Source organism: Scyliorhinus canicula, chromosome 17, assembly GCF_902713615.1.
Source record: "Scyliorhinus canicula chromosome 17, sScyCan1.1, whole genome shotgun sequence".
Classification (NCBI taxonomy): Eukaryota; Metazoa; Chordata; class Chondrichthyes; order Carcharhiniformes; family Scyliorhinidae; genus Scyliorhinus; species Scyliorhinus canicula.
The window spans coordinates 61,040,640-61,054,295 of record NC_052162.1 but is presented as its reverse complement, the minus strand read 5'-3'; the positions used below and the strand labels follow the sequence as shown (position 1 = coordinate 61,054,295).

Below are 13,656 nucleotides of genomic sequence, written 5' to 3'. Positions count from 1 at the left end.
GCTCAGCATGGTCATGGAGGGCAGAAACTGGTCTGCCCCAGCAGAATGGTGTACAGCATATCAGAAGCAGTGCAGCATTATGGCAGAAAGGCTTTTTGCATTCATCTCAAAGTCTCTTGTGAACTGAGGTCTGTCAGGTTTTTAGCAATCGGGTTTTAGACCGATACGAGTTCACTATGGCGTGATGCAACATTGAAGGCCTGATGGAACAACGGTCCCTAGCTGCTTTAATGAGTATTCATGAGATGCAAATAAATGTCGCTCATGCTACCAGGAAGCCCGACCCGCCATTAACCTACTACTGGGAGAACTGCAGACCTGAATTTAAACTGGCAGATTTCCGTCTCTCTGGCTCCTGCTAGATCCTCCGCCCCTGCTCAACACTAAACCTGCCACGAGCAGGATGGAGAATTTTGTTCCTTGTTTATGGCACCATGCTGTGCACAAATTAGCTGCTGCACTCAGCTGCTTAATATAAACTTAGTTCAAAAATAATAAATAAGTTGTGAAGCCTATTCACAAATTCTGATGACCTGATAAAGTATAGAAATTAGTTATTTTCTTCCCTCTTGCATAATCTTTACTACAGGTTTAAAGCAATAACAAACAATACATAAAGATAATTTGATGATCTATACATTTTCTGCATAACTTGACGTGAAGCTGGAATGGAAAGAATAGGGCTTTCCTTACCTGCAGCTATATTATTCCGCCTCCTTTTCTTCATTGGATCATCAAAACGATCAATGGAACATTCTGACATCAATGGACCATTCGAACTATCGAATTGAATTGGCTCATCGTTGTTTGCAGGGTCGTAGGGCAACTGGCCATGCCCTGTTGAAGTCAAAGAATAAGGGGAGAACATTAGCCTCTGTTTCCAGAGAGAGAACTAATTAATGAGTAGTCAATTGGTACAATTGAGACAATGGCCATGATTCGACGTTTGGGAGACCACTTCAAACAGAGTTAAGTGCCAAGCATGATGAAAATTCTGGTCTAAAGAGCTTCAGGATAATCCACTACAGTCGTGTTGCTGAGGCACCTGGAAAGATTCCAGACCTTGCCAGAAAAATATAATGTATCTCAAAGAGGATAGGTTACTGTATGCGGCCAGAGTTAGGATTCCCATTCAAACCAAAAATCTTTCAATATGTCATCCTGAGAAGAATATCAGGGAGGATCAAGTGGAGTAGCTAGGCAAATTCCATCTATGGGCAGGTGGATCAAGGAGAGGTCCTCTAATTTACCTTTGGTGGTGCCAGCTGCTAAAGACGTCATCACCACAAATTGAAACAAGATCAATTTGATGGGCTGAGGGTTCTCTTCTGACTCACATTTGCCTGTTGAAATTTCAGCCCACTATTCTAAATAGCAAGCACTGGTGGAATAACTTGTTACATGACTTTTAAAAAAGCCACCAGAAAAATACAAGACTTTAATTAAGTAGTATTAAAGGGCAAGATCAGAGTAGAGTGTATTTTTTTATATTTACAGTTGTTGCTCCATTAATTCATATATATTTAAGTCAACAATTTCTTATTTGGATTTCTGAATATCACACACCATTTCCCGGTTAGTTACCAGGACTTTGCCAATGCAGCTCTTGATTTGTTTGCACATTCCACAATATTTTTAAACCTAACAGAATCAAGAAGGGGGTTCTTTGAAAAAATATACTGCTAATTGGCACAGAAATGTTCATAATTATTTTGTACCGCCGCCTATTAGGACCCTTGAAAAAAATTAAACCTAATCCGGAAGCACACTCCGCCAGGGATCGAGACATAAATAACACATACCAATCAATGTGTAGTGTTAACTGGGTGAAACTCAATATTGGTCAGTGGGTGCACTCTGCAAAATCTGTAGCTTAATATTTATACATGTGCCTACTTTACATCTGTCCAAACTACTTTTGTCTTGTGTACTTTGGCGGAGCTTTGATTATAATGGAGCACAAGTGTGTGCATGCCATAGAATTCTTCCTGTGCAGAAGGAGGTAATTTGGCTTATCGAGTCTGCACCAACTCTCTGAAAGAGCATCCTACCTGGGCCCACTCCCCCTACCTATCCCCATAACTTCATAACCCCACCTAACCAGTGCATCTTTGGACTGTGGGAGGAAACCGAGCATCCAGAGGAAACCCATGCAGACACGGAACAAAAGTGCAAACTTCAAACAGTCACCCAAGGGACTGAACAGTCCCTGGCGCTATGAGGCAACAGTGCAAACCACTGTGCCACCATGTTGCATCAACAACATTAGGTTCCAAAAGCACAGTGGTATAAATCTATCTTCAAATATAATTGAGTATACAAAATTCTTATAAGACTCAACAGGGTGGATGCAATAAGTACGTTTCTCCTGGTTGAGAGGATCTAGAACTAGAGACCAGCGTCTCAAAATAAGTGACAGTCCATTTAGGACCGAGGGGAGGAGGTACTTCTTCAGTCAGATGATAGTGAATCTTTGGAATTATCTATCCCTGAGCTTTGGGGGCTCAGTCATGGAGTATGTTCAAAGCAGAGGCCTGTAAAGACTTAATTACCTGCAAAGGCTTGCATTCAAAGTATCATCTTGCATCATTGAATTTGTCTACGTATGTGTTTGTGGAACCCACCTCTTCATTCACCTGAGGAAGGAGCAGTGCTCCGAAAGCTAGTGATTCGAAACAAACCTGTTGGACTTTAACCTGGTGTTGTAAGACTTCTTACTGTGGAAATTCAAGACAAAGGAACGCTGAAAGGAGAATTGGGAAACGCAGGGGAATGCCAGAAAAGCTGACAGAAACCTTTGTTTGAAAGACTAGTTGGAAAACCTGAAGGTGAATCCTTGATGAAAACAGCTGATGGAAAGCATTGTTGAAAGAAGATTTTAAAGCATATCTTTCTGAGAATGGAGTTTGGAAACACTCATTTGACAATCATCTGGAGGGATTTGAGGAGAAATCCACAGAAGTTCACTTGGGTGATGTCTGTTTCTTGGTTTCAGAGTGGAGTGTGCCTGACCACAGTCAGCCAGGTAACATCTGTGGAACACAAGAGCCAGGCATTGACCATCTCCAAAAGGAGGGAGCTTAAGTACGTCCTTCTTGACGATTCACATCAGAAGGTTAAGAGAAGCTGGGCATTCTGCACTGAGTAATTCACCTCCTGACTTCCCAAAGCCTGTCTACTATCTACAAGGCAGAAGTCAGGAAATGTGATGGGAATACCCCCCATTTGATTGGATAACTAGTGTCAAAAACACTTAAGAAACTCAACACCACACAGTACATAGTTTGCTTGATTGGCAACCCAGCCACCAATGTAAACATTCACTCCCTCCACCACCAATGTACTGTGGCTGTAATGTGCTCCATCTATAAGAAACACTGCAGTAATTCACCCAGGCTTCGACAGAACCTTCCAAATCCAGAACCATTATCACCTCGAAGAGCAAAGGCAACCGGCACATTGAACACCACGGCATGAAAATTGCCTTGCAAGTTAAACATTATCTTGACTTGGAAATGTATCACCTTTCCTTCATCATAGTGGAGTTAAAATCCTCACTCTTCACTGTGGATGCTTCAGCACGTGGACTCAAGAACATAACTCATCATTTGCAGGGCAACTCAGGATGAGCAATAAATATTGGTTACAAATGATATCCATATCCCATGAACGAATAATAAAATAATCACTTTAACCTAAAGTTTGTTGAAGAGCAAAGAAGGTCAATCTTCCAATTTGGATCCAAGTTTACACCTGAAATATTAAATATTTTAATCAAATGTTGATGAGCCTAATGTGCAGGCTCAGTTTTGGTCTTGCCAGGAACATCGGTTTGAGACCTCATTATTGCATTGGTCCAAAAACGGACAAAAGAGCTATTGCCAGAGATGAGGCGACAGTGTCTGCCCTTGACATCAAGACAGAATTTAACAGAGTGTGGCATCAGGAGCCCTAATAAAATTGTAGTTCTATTTTTACTGAAAGCATCAAGAATAGGATACAATTTTTGGCACATAATGGGGAGTTTGCCCGGGGGGGGGGGGGGGGGGGGGGGGGGGTGCGCGCGGAAGGAGTGAATATATAATTGAGAAATTAAGGCTAAATTTTCCAATGACTGCACAGAATGGTGGATCAGGTGAGGACAGCAGCATAAAACTCGCTGGTTTCACAGCAACCTTTTCAAGCCAGATCAAACTGCTGTTATCACATAGCCACCTGGGGGTGGGGAGCTATATTTTCTGGCAAAGCTGGGATTCAGAGATTGGGGCACCAATTTTAAAGGGGGCCCCAATCTCAAAGTGCAGTTAATGGTCCTCCCTATGACAGACAAGTTGAACAACCCCCCCCCCCCCCCTAAACCTCACTTCTCCCCCCCCCCCCCCCCCCCTCCCTGCCCTTCCCCCCCCCAAACATCTCCACCAGCAATGGGGCAAGCACCGATTTTAACTCTCCTCCGCTCCCTTCCTGCCATGCAGGAATAAGCCCTCCTCCACCAGCGCTCCGTCCACATAAATGGGAACACACTTCCATCCCTTGCCCTTGCGCCCCCCCCCCCCCCCCCCCCAATGGGATTCCCTAGAGGCCCTAATGCCAACCTGGCAATGTCGGGCCTGTGCCAGGGCACTGTCCAGCCATTTCCCTCAGCACCCAGGGGCTATACTGAACTCAGAGTCTATGGCTTGGTTATCACGATTGGTGTCCATTTTTAGAAGCAACTGGTGATTCCTGTCTACAGAGGGACATCTGATGTTAAGTTGTTTTTGAAAATTAAAACACGTTTAAACTTATGGTAAGCAGGTTCAAAACCAGTATGTCTCCGGAGGGAAGGGCGCATTCTATGATCTCACTGCAAATCCTGTTATGGTCCTCTCATGAGAGTTAGCAGCCATAAGAGATTTGTATCCACAGCAAATGGCCTATAAAACGTTGGTAAAACTCAATGAAATAGACCCACTACCCCAACTCCTTTTAAAATTGAACAAATTAAAATTAAATAAATGAGGCCTCTCTTCAATACCATTTAATGATTTAATCTCCTTTTATTGATTAAGCACCGTCAACTCCAGCAGTAAATTAACAGAAAGAATATAGAGGCTGAAAGTGTAAAGGAGCTTAATGAATGGCAGCACATATCTCAAAATGAGTCGTCATGAAGTGGAACTTTTAATCAATTCTTGTGTACACTATTTAAACAAAAAACCTGCAGCACCCCAAATCTGAGAGATCAGCTGTCAGCACAAAGTAAGTAATTAAGTGCAGATAATAATAAGGAACATATAACAATAATCAAGGCTATGGAGTTTCAGTTCTCACAGATAACTGATGAAAATCACAGAAATCAATCCAGAATGTGGTTAAACCAACCTCAAATTCCTTCAGGTTCTAAAATTGCTCCCTTTGCTGAATTTGCTCCTGCAATATTTTCCAATCACTTTGACATAATAAATTTTCCCCACCCAAGCTTGAATTAGTCGGCATTAGTGCACCGATGAACAGAAATGTCAGAACACTTCAACAGCATCAAAATATAAATGCTGAAGGCCCACTTATCAAATAAACTAGACATGACCCTTGTCCTTTCTTGTCACCCCTTTTAATATGGTTTTAAATTTCAAAGCAGATGCATCTTACAATTTATGGGAAAAAAAAGCAAGGAAATCAAAAAAGGGATGATATTTTGTCATTTGAATTAAAATCTATTTACTCCTTACTCCTAATCTTCGCAGCACGGTGGCACAGTGGTTAGCACTGTAGCCGCACAGCCCCAGGGACGCGGGTTCAATTCCGGCTTCGAGTGACTGTCTGTGTGGAGTTTGCACTTTCTCCCCGTGTCTGCGTGGATTTCCGCCGGGTGCTCCAGTTTCCTCTCACAATCTAAAGATGTGCAGGTTAGGTGAATTGGCCATGATCAATTGCCCCTTGTTCCCAAAAGTTTTGGTCGGGTTACTGGATTAAGGGGTTAGGCTGGGGCCCTGACCTCGATAGGGTACTCTTTCAGAGGGTCAGTGCAGACCCGATGGGCCGAATGGCCTCTTTCTGTACTGTAGTTATTCTTATGATTCTATTCTCGGATTCTATAATTGCCCTTAATATTTGTTGGTACCGGGAGGCAGATTCTCCAAATTGGCACCCAAGTTAGCTTATTTTCACTGATTAGACTGTATTTAATTCCAAGCACTGGAAGAGTACTTTTATTTTCTTGATCAGTAACAGGGTTCCAGCATTGCTGGAGAATACCAGAACTAATTTACAAACGACCTCCAGATCCTGAGGAAAAAGTATTAAATGGTAAGTTGCTTCAGCATGAGCAAAATGTTATGTTTGACAATTTATATTTAAGCTGCAACTTTCCTGATGCTAATATTTATTAATTATGCTTCCTAATGTTTAAACGGCAAATTCACACAAGGGGCTGAATTTTCCGCTCCGAAGTCCAAATGCAGTTGTAGGCGAATTAGCGGCATGTTTCCTGCTGATCAGAGAGTCGGGTTCACATGCTTGATCTTCTACTTGAAACTTTGATTATATATAGGTGAGCTGTTCATGATCTCGAAGGAGGTCAGCTAAATGGGCAACCACCAAAAAAAATGGCAGCAAGGAAAGGGTGAATTATCTCAACTGCACTGCCAGGGTAAGTCAACCTTCAGCTCATTCCAAACTCTCTCACTCATAACGGCATTATGTAATTAAAGCATCATGCAGCTGAGGGATCGTTCACCATATTAGCAGGGGAGATATCAGCAGTAAAAGCCTATTCACCAGCACCTCACTTATCATCTTGTACAAACAGCATCTGAAACCCTTACTGGGGGACAGGGTGAAGCGGGGTGGGCAGGACTCAGCACACACAGCAGGCAGGCATGCATGCTTCCCAACCTCTGCTCCATCCCTTCTCATCACATCCCATCTATTTGTCTTCTTGCAGGACAAACTTGCCCACAACAAGAGGGAGAAATCAGGGACTGGTGGAGGGATGGGCAACATGAAAATCGCTTATTGTCACAAGTAGGCTTCAATGAAGTTACTGTGAAAAGCTCCTAGTCGCCACATTCCGGCGCCTGTCCGGGGAGGCTGGTACGGGAATCGAACCGTGCTGCTGGCCTGCTTGGTCTGCTTTCAAAGCCAGCGATTTAGCCAAGTGAGCTAAACCAGCCCCTATCATCGAGGAGCATCTCCAAATTTGAGGAAGATACCTTTGAATTGGCAAGGGAGGACAGAGATCGCTCTTGTGGTGAAGGTGATATCAGCCTCTGCCAGCAAGCCAAGTATGGATTACTCCTTCATGAGTTGATCATATCCTGACATTCACAGTGAGTGACCTTCAATGTTGTATTCGTCCTGTTCATGAACTAAATCTATCTTTTTTCTCTTACAGATAACAGCAGGCCCAGAAAACCCAGCACAGGCAACATAAGCCCTACCCTCCGGAACATCCAAGAAGGACGTTGAGGATCCATTTGAAAAAAGACCCATCACAGCATTCACTGCTGGAGAACAAGCACCCACTGAGCCTAGGTCAGATGATGAACTTCTGGAAGCAGTTGTTGCAAACATGCTGGAGGTGCAAAGACTGATAGCAGAACTACAGGTAGAGGGTAGAGTTGCGAGTGGCAGCCAACAGACTACAATGAAGGATGGCGGAGTCCCTCCACATCCTGCCTGATGTTGTGGCTTTGACATGAGAGCACCTCAAGGTCTCCATGGGAAGGGTGCTGGTTGCCTTGTAGATCTTGATCCGGCACGTTCTGCTAGATTTTCGCTCGTATCTTCACTAGCACATTGGTGGAATCCATTTGTGGTTAGGCGGGGGAGGAGAGTGATGTGCATCGTCCTCCCTCCAGGTGCCCCATCTCCTCGAAAAGTCAGGTGGGGCCCTCAAGCACCCACTAGGGGGAGGATCAGCAGCTGGACATTTGGGGGCCATCCACTCAGAGGACTCTGCAAATGTTCAGCTGATTCCAATTCCCCCTGCCTGTGACACCCATCACCTTACGCTGCACAGGCCAAGGAGGGTGCATATGCTTCACAGCGGGAGACCCAAAGCAGGCCAAGCCCTGCAGAGAACATCCGCCAAAATCAAAGACATCAGACAAAGCAGTGAGCAGGCTGCCTTCATCTGTGCTGTGAACTTTGGGGATCTATTAAAACAAAGCAGTAGGGTTAGAAAGATTATGTAACCTTGATACCATTTCTTGGTAATGAGTGCTTACTCACTCTATTTATCTTGCACCTTCATAAATAAATTTACTGTTCATGACAATGGTCTTGTCATTTTAAGTGTCATGCATACGCATCTATGTGGTCCCCCTTTGTGACTCTCACATTCATGTGATGCCAAACTGATTCACATTAGCTACTCACCCATATCTAATGTCAGGGAGACATGTCAACCTCTTTATTGAAAGTGACTAAGTTACATATCACTACTAAATTAAAATACACCATGGAGTTATGCTTGCTCAGTTGCATTGGAGGGTTACCATTCAAGTTGCCTCATTAACATATAGATGGCTTCATTGTTTATGCCAAAGCACAAGACCTGCAGCCATGATGGTTTCTCCAACTATGTGTGCATCTCTGTGGCAGCAAGTAGCATCTGATTTAGGAGACAATGACTGCATCAAGTGGCATGCGGCCTTTCACTTCCTAGAGTGGCTAGATACAGCTTTGGCCATTGACATTTTCATAGATGAGGGCCTAATGAAACATGAGTGTTGAAGGTTCAAGGCCCAATGCTAACATTCCTCTCAATGTTAATGGTTGTAAAGGCTATTCAAATCACTGGCATGCCACTAAGCCATAGAAGAAATTTGCTTGGGTACCCTTGCCCGCACGTCTCCTGGATTTTATGGCTATCTGCGTCACGGGTATGATGGGGAGGGTGACCTTTTGGGGCATGGGAGTTTAGTAATGTATCTTAAGAAATCTCTTTACTTTGTATTCTACCGTGTGCCTGGTGAGTATTTCTCGCCCGTCGGATTCTACAGGTGGTACCACTTGAATGTCAAGATGAGATGGTTAGATTCTCTCTTGTTGGAGATGGTCATTGCTTGGCACTTGTGTAGTGCAAATGTTACTTGCTACGTATCAGCCCAAGCCTGAATGTTGTCCTGCATTGGTCTGACGAGTCGCAAATGGTGCTCAACACTGTAAAACAGCCAACATTCCCGCTTTTGACTTATGATGAAGTGGAGTTCATTGATAAAGCAACTGAAGATGGTTCCTTAAAAATCTGCTACTGCATCTCTACTGTCCTACTTTTTCACCTAGTTCCACTTTAGCCAACTCCGTCTTTATACCCTTCAAATGGCTTTTATTTAAGTTTAAACCAGTTTTAGACAGACACTTCTCACCTTCAATCTGAATGTGAAAGGTTATGATTGCTGTTGCCTGGAGGCACTCCTTTGGCATGAGGTTATTGATTAATCCTCATTGCAAATTAAATTTAGATTCAAATTTATTATTTTCATCTTAATATTAGTGAGCTGAACAATACAAACCAGCTAATTCATGCTCCTTCATAATCATGTTTGAGACAACATGGTCAGCTGTTAACTCTTCGGTCAGGTTTTGACGTAAGGTTATGAACCAGTTATAGCAGGTACGGAAATGGATGTTATTTCTGGGGAATATTGTGTTATGCTGTAAATAAGTTTGTGCGTTTGTAAATGATAATGGAGACAGCTTGTCAGGAAGAATTGAGAGATGAAAGGAGCAGAGGTGTTAAATGCATGCATTTGTAATGAAACTAGGATCAATTGGGTTTATAGTAAAATTTAGAAATTTGCATTATGAAATAGAGGGGGATTTGTTTTTACAGTTCTAAAATTTCAAAGCGAAGTAAAAGGCTTTTTCAGCTTGCAACGTTGCATAAATAAACAAGGGAAGGTTTATTTGACTCGTAAGGGAAGGCATTAGGAAAAACATAAATGATTTTTATATTTTGGAAAAGTCAAGTTCACAGGGGTGCTGAGGAAAATTGAATCAAAGATGAAAGGGAAAAAGGATATTTGAGGAAAAATGTCGAGCTTGTGTTAACTTCATGGGGGAGACCTCCTGAAAACAGCTCAGTGCTGAGAGAAGGTACAACGTTTGCATCAGCCGCCCAGTAAAGCTTGGGTTTCAGAAAGCAGTCTTGCTTCTGAAGTTTCTTGAATTCCCTCAACAGAATGGGAGAGTTTGAGAGATTATGTGGTATACCTTTAACAGTGACAGTGGTTTTGCCTTGGGTAATATTACTGGATTTTTATAGTTAAACACCCATGAATCAGTATTGTCTGGGTGATGTTTACTTGTGGGTCTGACTAGATAGGGGTTTTTTTGAGGAATGTTTTATAAGATTATTTTAACTGTGTGACTATGATCTTGTGTGCTTATGTTTTCTTTTCTACCTAACAAACCTTTCAATTTTTAAAACCCCAAAGTAGGACTGGAATGCTATGCTGCAGAGATTAGTAAATTTGATCTCATTTTCAGAATTAAAAAAATGGGGTATGGCCTCTTTGCCAACTTTCTCTCTGGGATTTGGTTTCCCCAGCAATTAACAACTGCAGTGGTCATAATACGGAAACAATCTGAGAGCAAGGTAATTTACATCTGTGATATCATATTTATTTATTGCGACAAATTCAAACATAAATCAAAATAGCCAACAAGTCAGGTGCCACATGTGGTGAGAGAAGTAAGAGTTCACGGGCTGGATGTATTATCCCCCCGGACAGGCGCCGGAATGTGGCGACTAGGGGCTTTTCACAGTAACTTCATTGAAGCCTACTCGTGACAATAAAGCGATTTTCATTTTCATTATTAAGCGTACTCTCCACAGACCTTTTAAAAAAAATTGTGCGCAGAGTTTTCATGATCTCAGTGGTCAGGACTTCATCACACATATGCCACTTGCCATGCACTTTATTTAGTGTAATTTACTGGGTATTTCCAGCATCAAGCTGTAGTGATGTCATCATTCAAACAACCAATCACATTAAAAACCTTTCAGTCAGAACCAGACTGGCAGTGATAGCAGTGAAGTTGAGTGATGTCATGGAGATTGAAATAGTCTCAGGGAAAGCAAGTGTGATGTCAGGAGTTCATCTTGGGGTCAAATGCGACACCAAGAATTGTCAACTGACGGTTAGGACTCAGACACATGCTACGGAGAGTGATGGAGTTTGTAGCTAGGGATCGGAATTTTCAACGGGAACTTAAAATAATGGTTTCTTCTCAATATTTAATTGGAGGAAATTTCTGCTTATCCAATATTGCATGTTAGACTTATCAGAAACAAAGGAAGAGTATTATGAATTCAACTTTTTAGGTAAATAAAGTTAGTTTTGAGAAATTTATATCTGTAAATATTTGTAATAAGGTATAGTTTTAAGTGGGCTTCATTTAATATTTCTGAGCCTGAAAGGGCAAGACCTATAGTTAGGTTCATTGCTGGGCAAAGGTATTTTTTATGTGCGGGGATTGGTTTCAATTCCAACAATGATTCTATTGTGCTTAGAGAGGGCTACTACGTGATGAGTGAATAAACCAGCAATGTGTTGCTTAGCAATTGGGTCTTGTTAAGTAGAAAAGCTTTTAAGTTTTAGTTCAACTAATTTGATTGCAGCTGGAGATAGGTAGTGAGAGAGAAGGCAGCTCTCAGTTCTGCTCGAAGCAGTTGGTTTTAGAAGGCTAAAGGGGGAACACCTCTCAGCCTTGCAAAAAGAAAAGTCATACCATGGAGCAATGGTTAAGAAAACAGATGCCGGAAACCTAAAGACCAGTTAATTAAAATGGGTTATTGTTCCTAAGCCAAGCTTCTCTGAGATTTGGTTTTCTCAGCAATTAATATCTACCATGGCTATAAAAAGGGTTACAATCTAACAGCAAGGTTATTTATATAAGTGGTGCCACCAATTTATATTGCGACAAAGTAATTAGTTAAAAAAATTTGAGAAATGAAGAGAAGTTTTCAATGGAATAGAGGAAACTGGGAACTAGAACAGATTCCTGTTCCGTAAAATCACAAGAGTTGAAAAGGCATTGGATCGTGATAGGCCAGAAAGATATCTGCAGTGACGGTAGGGTTTGACTACAGTTTGGGAAACATTATTTAAAATAATTGTGGACATTGGAGTTTATGTAAAAGCCGTTAAGACAAAGGAAATCTGAAGGGAGGGATATGAAACCTGAAAGTGAAACCTTGATGGAAGCAGCATAACTTAAAAAGAAGATTTGAGAGAGAGACTTTTGAAATCACTCATGTGGAAGCCGGAGTTCAGTGAGACAAGATGGCTCATGGTATTAGAATCATCTGGGGGGATCTTTGAGAAGGAATCTACAGACATTTACTCGGGTTCAGAGAGGAGTATGTCTTACCAGTCATTCTTATGTGCTGGAAAGGGGCTTGTGTTGAGGAGACAATTATAATTTAGGATGTACTTTGTGATCCGCGTTAATCTTAAATCTGTGTAATTGTTAATATAAGGGGAAAGCAAAGGAGTATTGCACCATAATCCATTAAAAAAATATTTAATAAGTGTTCTTTTTCTTGTTGTTAAAACTAATTAGTGCTCTTTTGAGCCAGGGTTGCATTCTGGGATCTTCCCATCAGTTATAACACCAACTGAGAGTGTAACAAACCAAATACATTAAACTGATCAACATTATGAAACAATTAGCAATGATCCATATCAGCTGCACCAAGTAAAGATCCATTAACTCCTCAGCTATTCGGTTGAACTTTTTTTTCCTCATTTATGAATTTACGGTTTAATGATACTAAATGAAAAAGACATTAAACATTACGATTCATGATAAAGTAACAAAGGGTTATAATAAATTATAATGAACATACATGATTAGGTTGCAAGTTAAGAATGACAGATCAATAGCAGTTTTACAGTTCAATTAAGCTGCCTCTGATTAACAACATGTCATGTGATAATAAATGTTATTGCTACAAGATGATAACAATGTGAAATGGCAAATTGGAGTTAATAACAGAAGAACAAAATACAATTGACCTGTCAGTTCTCACTTACAACCTGGTCATGTATGCTCTCACCACTTAATTATAGGCTTTTACATTTCTTTTGTCTTGAATTCCAGTAATGTACAACAATAATTTTTCACTTTTTAAAATCATTAAACTCCAATCTCATAACTAAAAAAATTCTAAAGATATAATAAGGCTTTTCTTTTACCCCTTTATGAATCATTTTTTAAAATGTTATTCAAAAATTCTCGTTTATAACAGCCAAAATATTCAAATTATTCAAACAAACTTTTCATTATTACACAAATATCCCGACACAGGTGGGATTACTGGGTTACGGTGATAGGGTGGAGGTGTGGACTTAAGAAGGGCGCTCTTTCCAAGGGCCGATACAGACTCGATGGGCCAAATGGCCTCGTCCTGCACTGTAAATTCTATGACAACACAACCCATCCTCACCCAATTTTGTACCCAGATTAACCCTCCCAACCCCTCTGGAGTTCCCCCTCCGCCCCTCCCCGCCACAAAGTTAACCTGACTATATTGATCAACCCCTGCTCCCCACAACAGCTGACGATTACCAGCTCCTTAAAAGAGGTAATGAAAGGCTGCCACCTTGACTGAAGCCCATCCAACAACCCTCTCATGGCATGTACGATCCTCTCCAGGTGCAG

The 13,656-nt window shown here is 41.6% G+C and overlaps 1 protein-coding gene across 1 annotated transcript in view; it reads right to left on the bottom strand.

Annotated features, from left to right (window-relative positions):
* Positions 1-13,656, bottom strand: part of LOC119952109 (ecto-NOX disulfide-thiol exchanger 2-like) — a 336,912-nt gene that overhangs the window by 151,164 nt on the left and 172,092 nt on the right. The window contains exon 4 of the mRNA XM_038775673.1: positions 694-837. Within this exon, the coding sequence (XP_038631601.1) occupies positions 694-837 (144 nt within the window). The remainder of the gene's footprint in view (positions 1-693; positions 838-13,656) is intronic.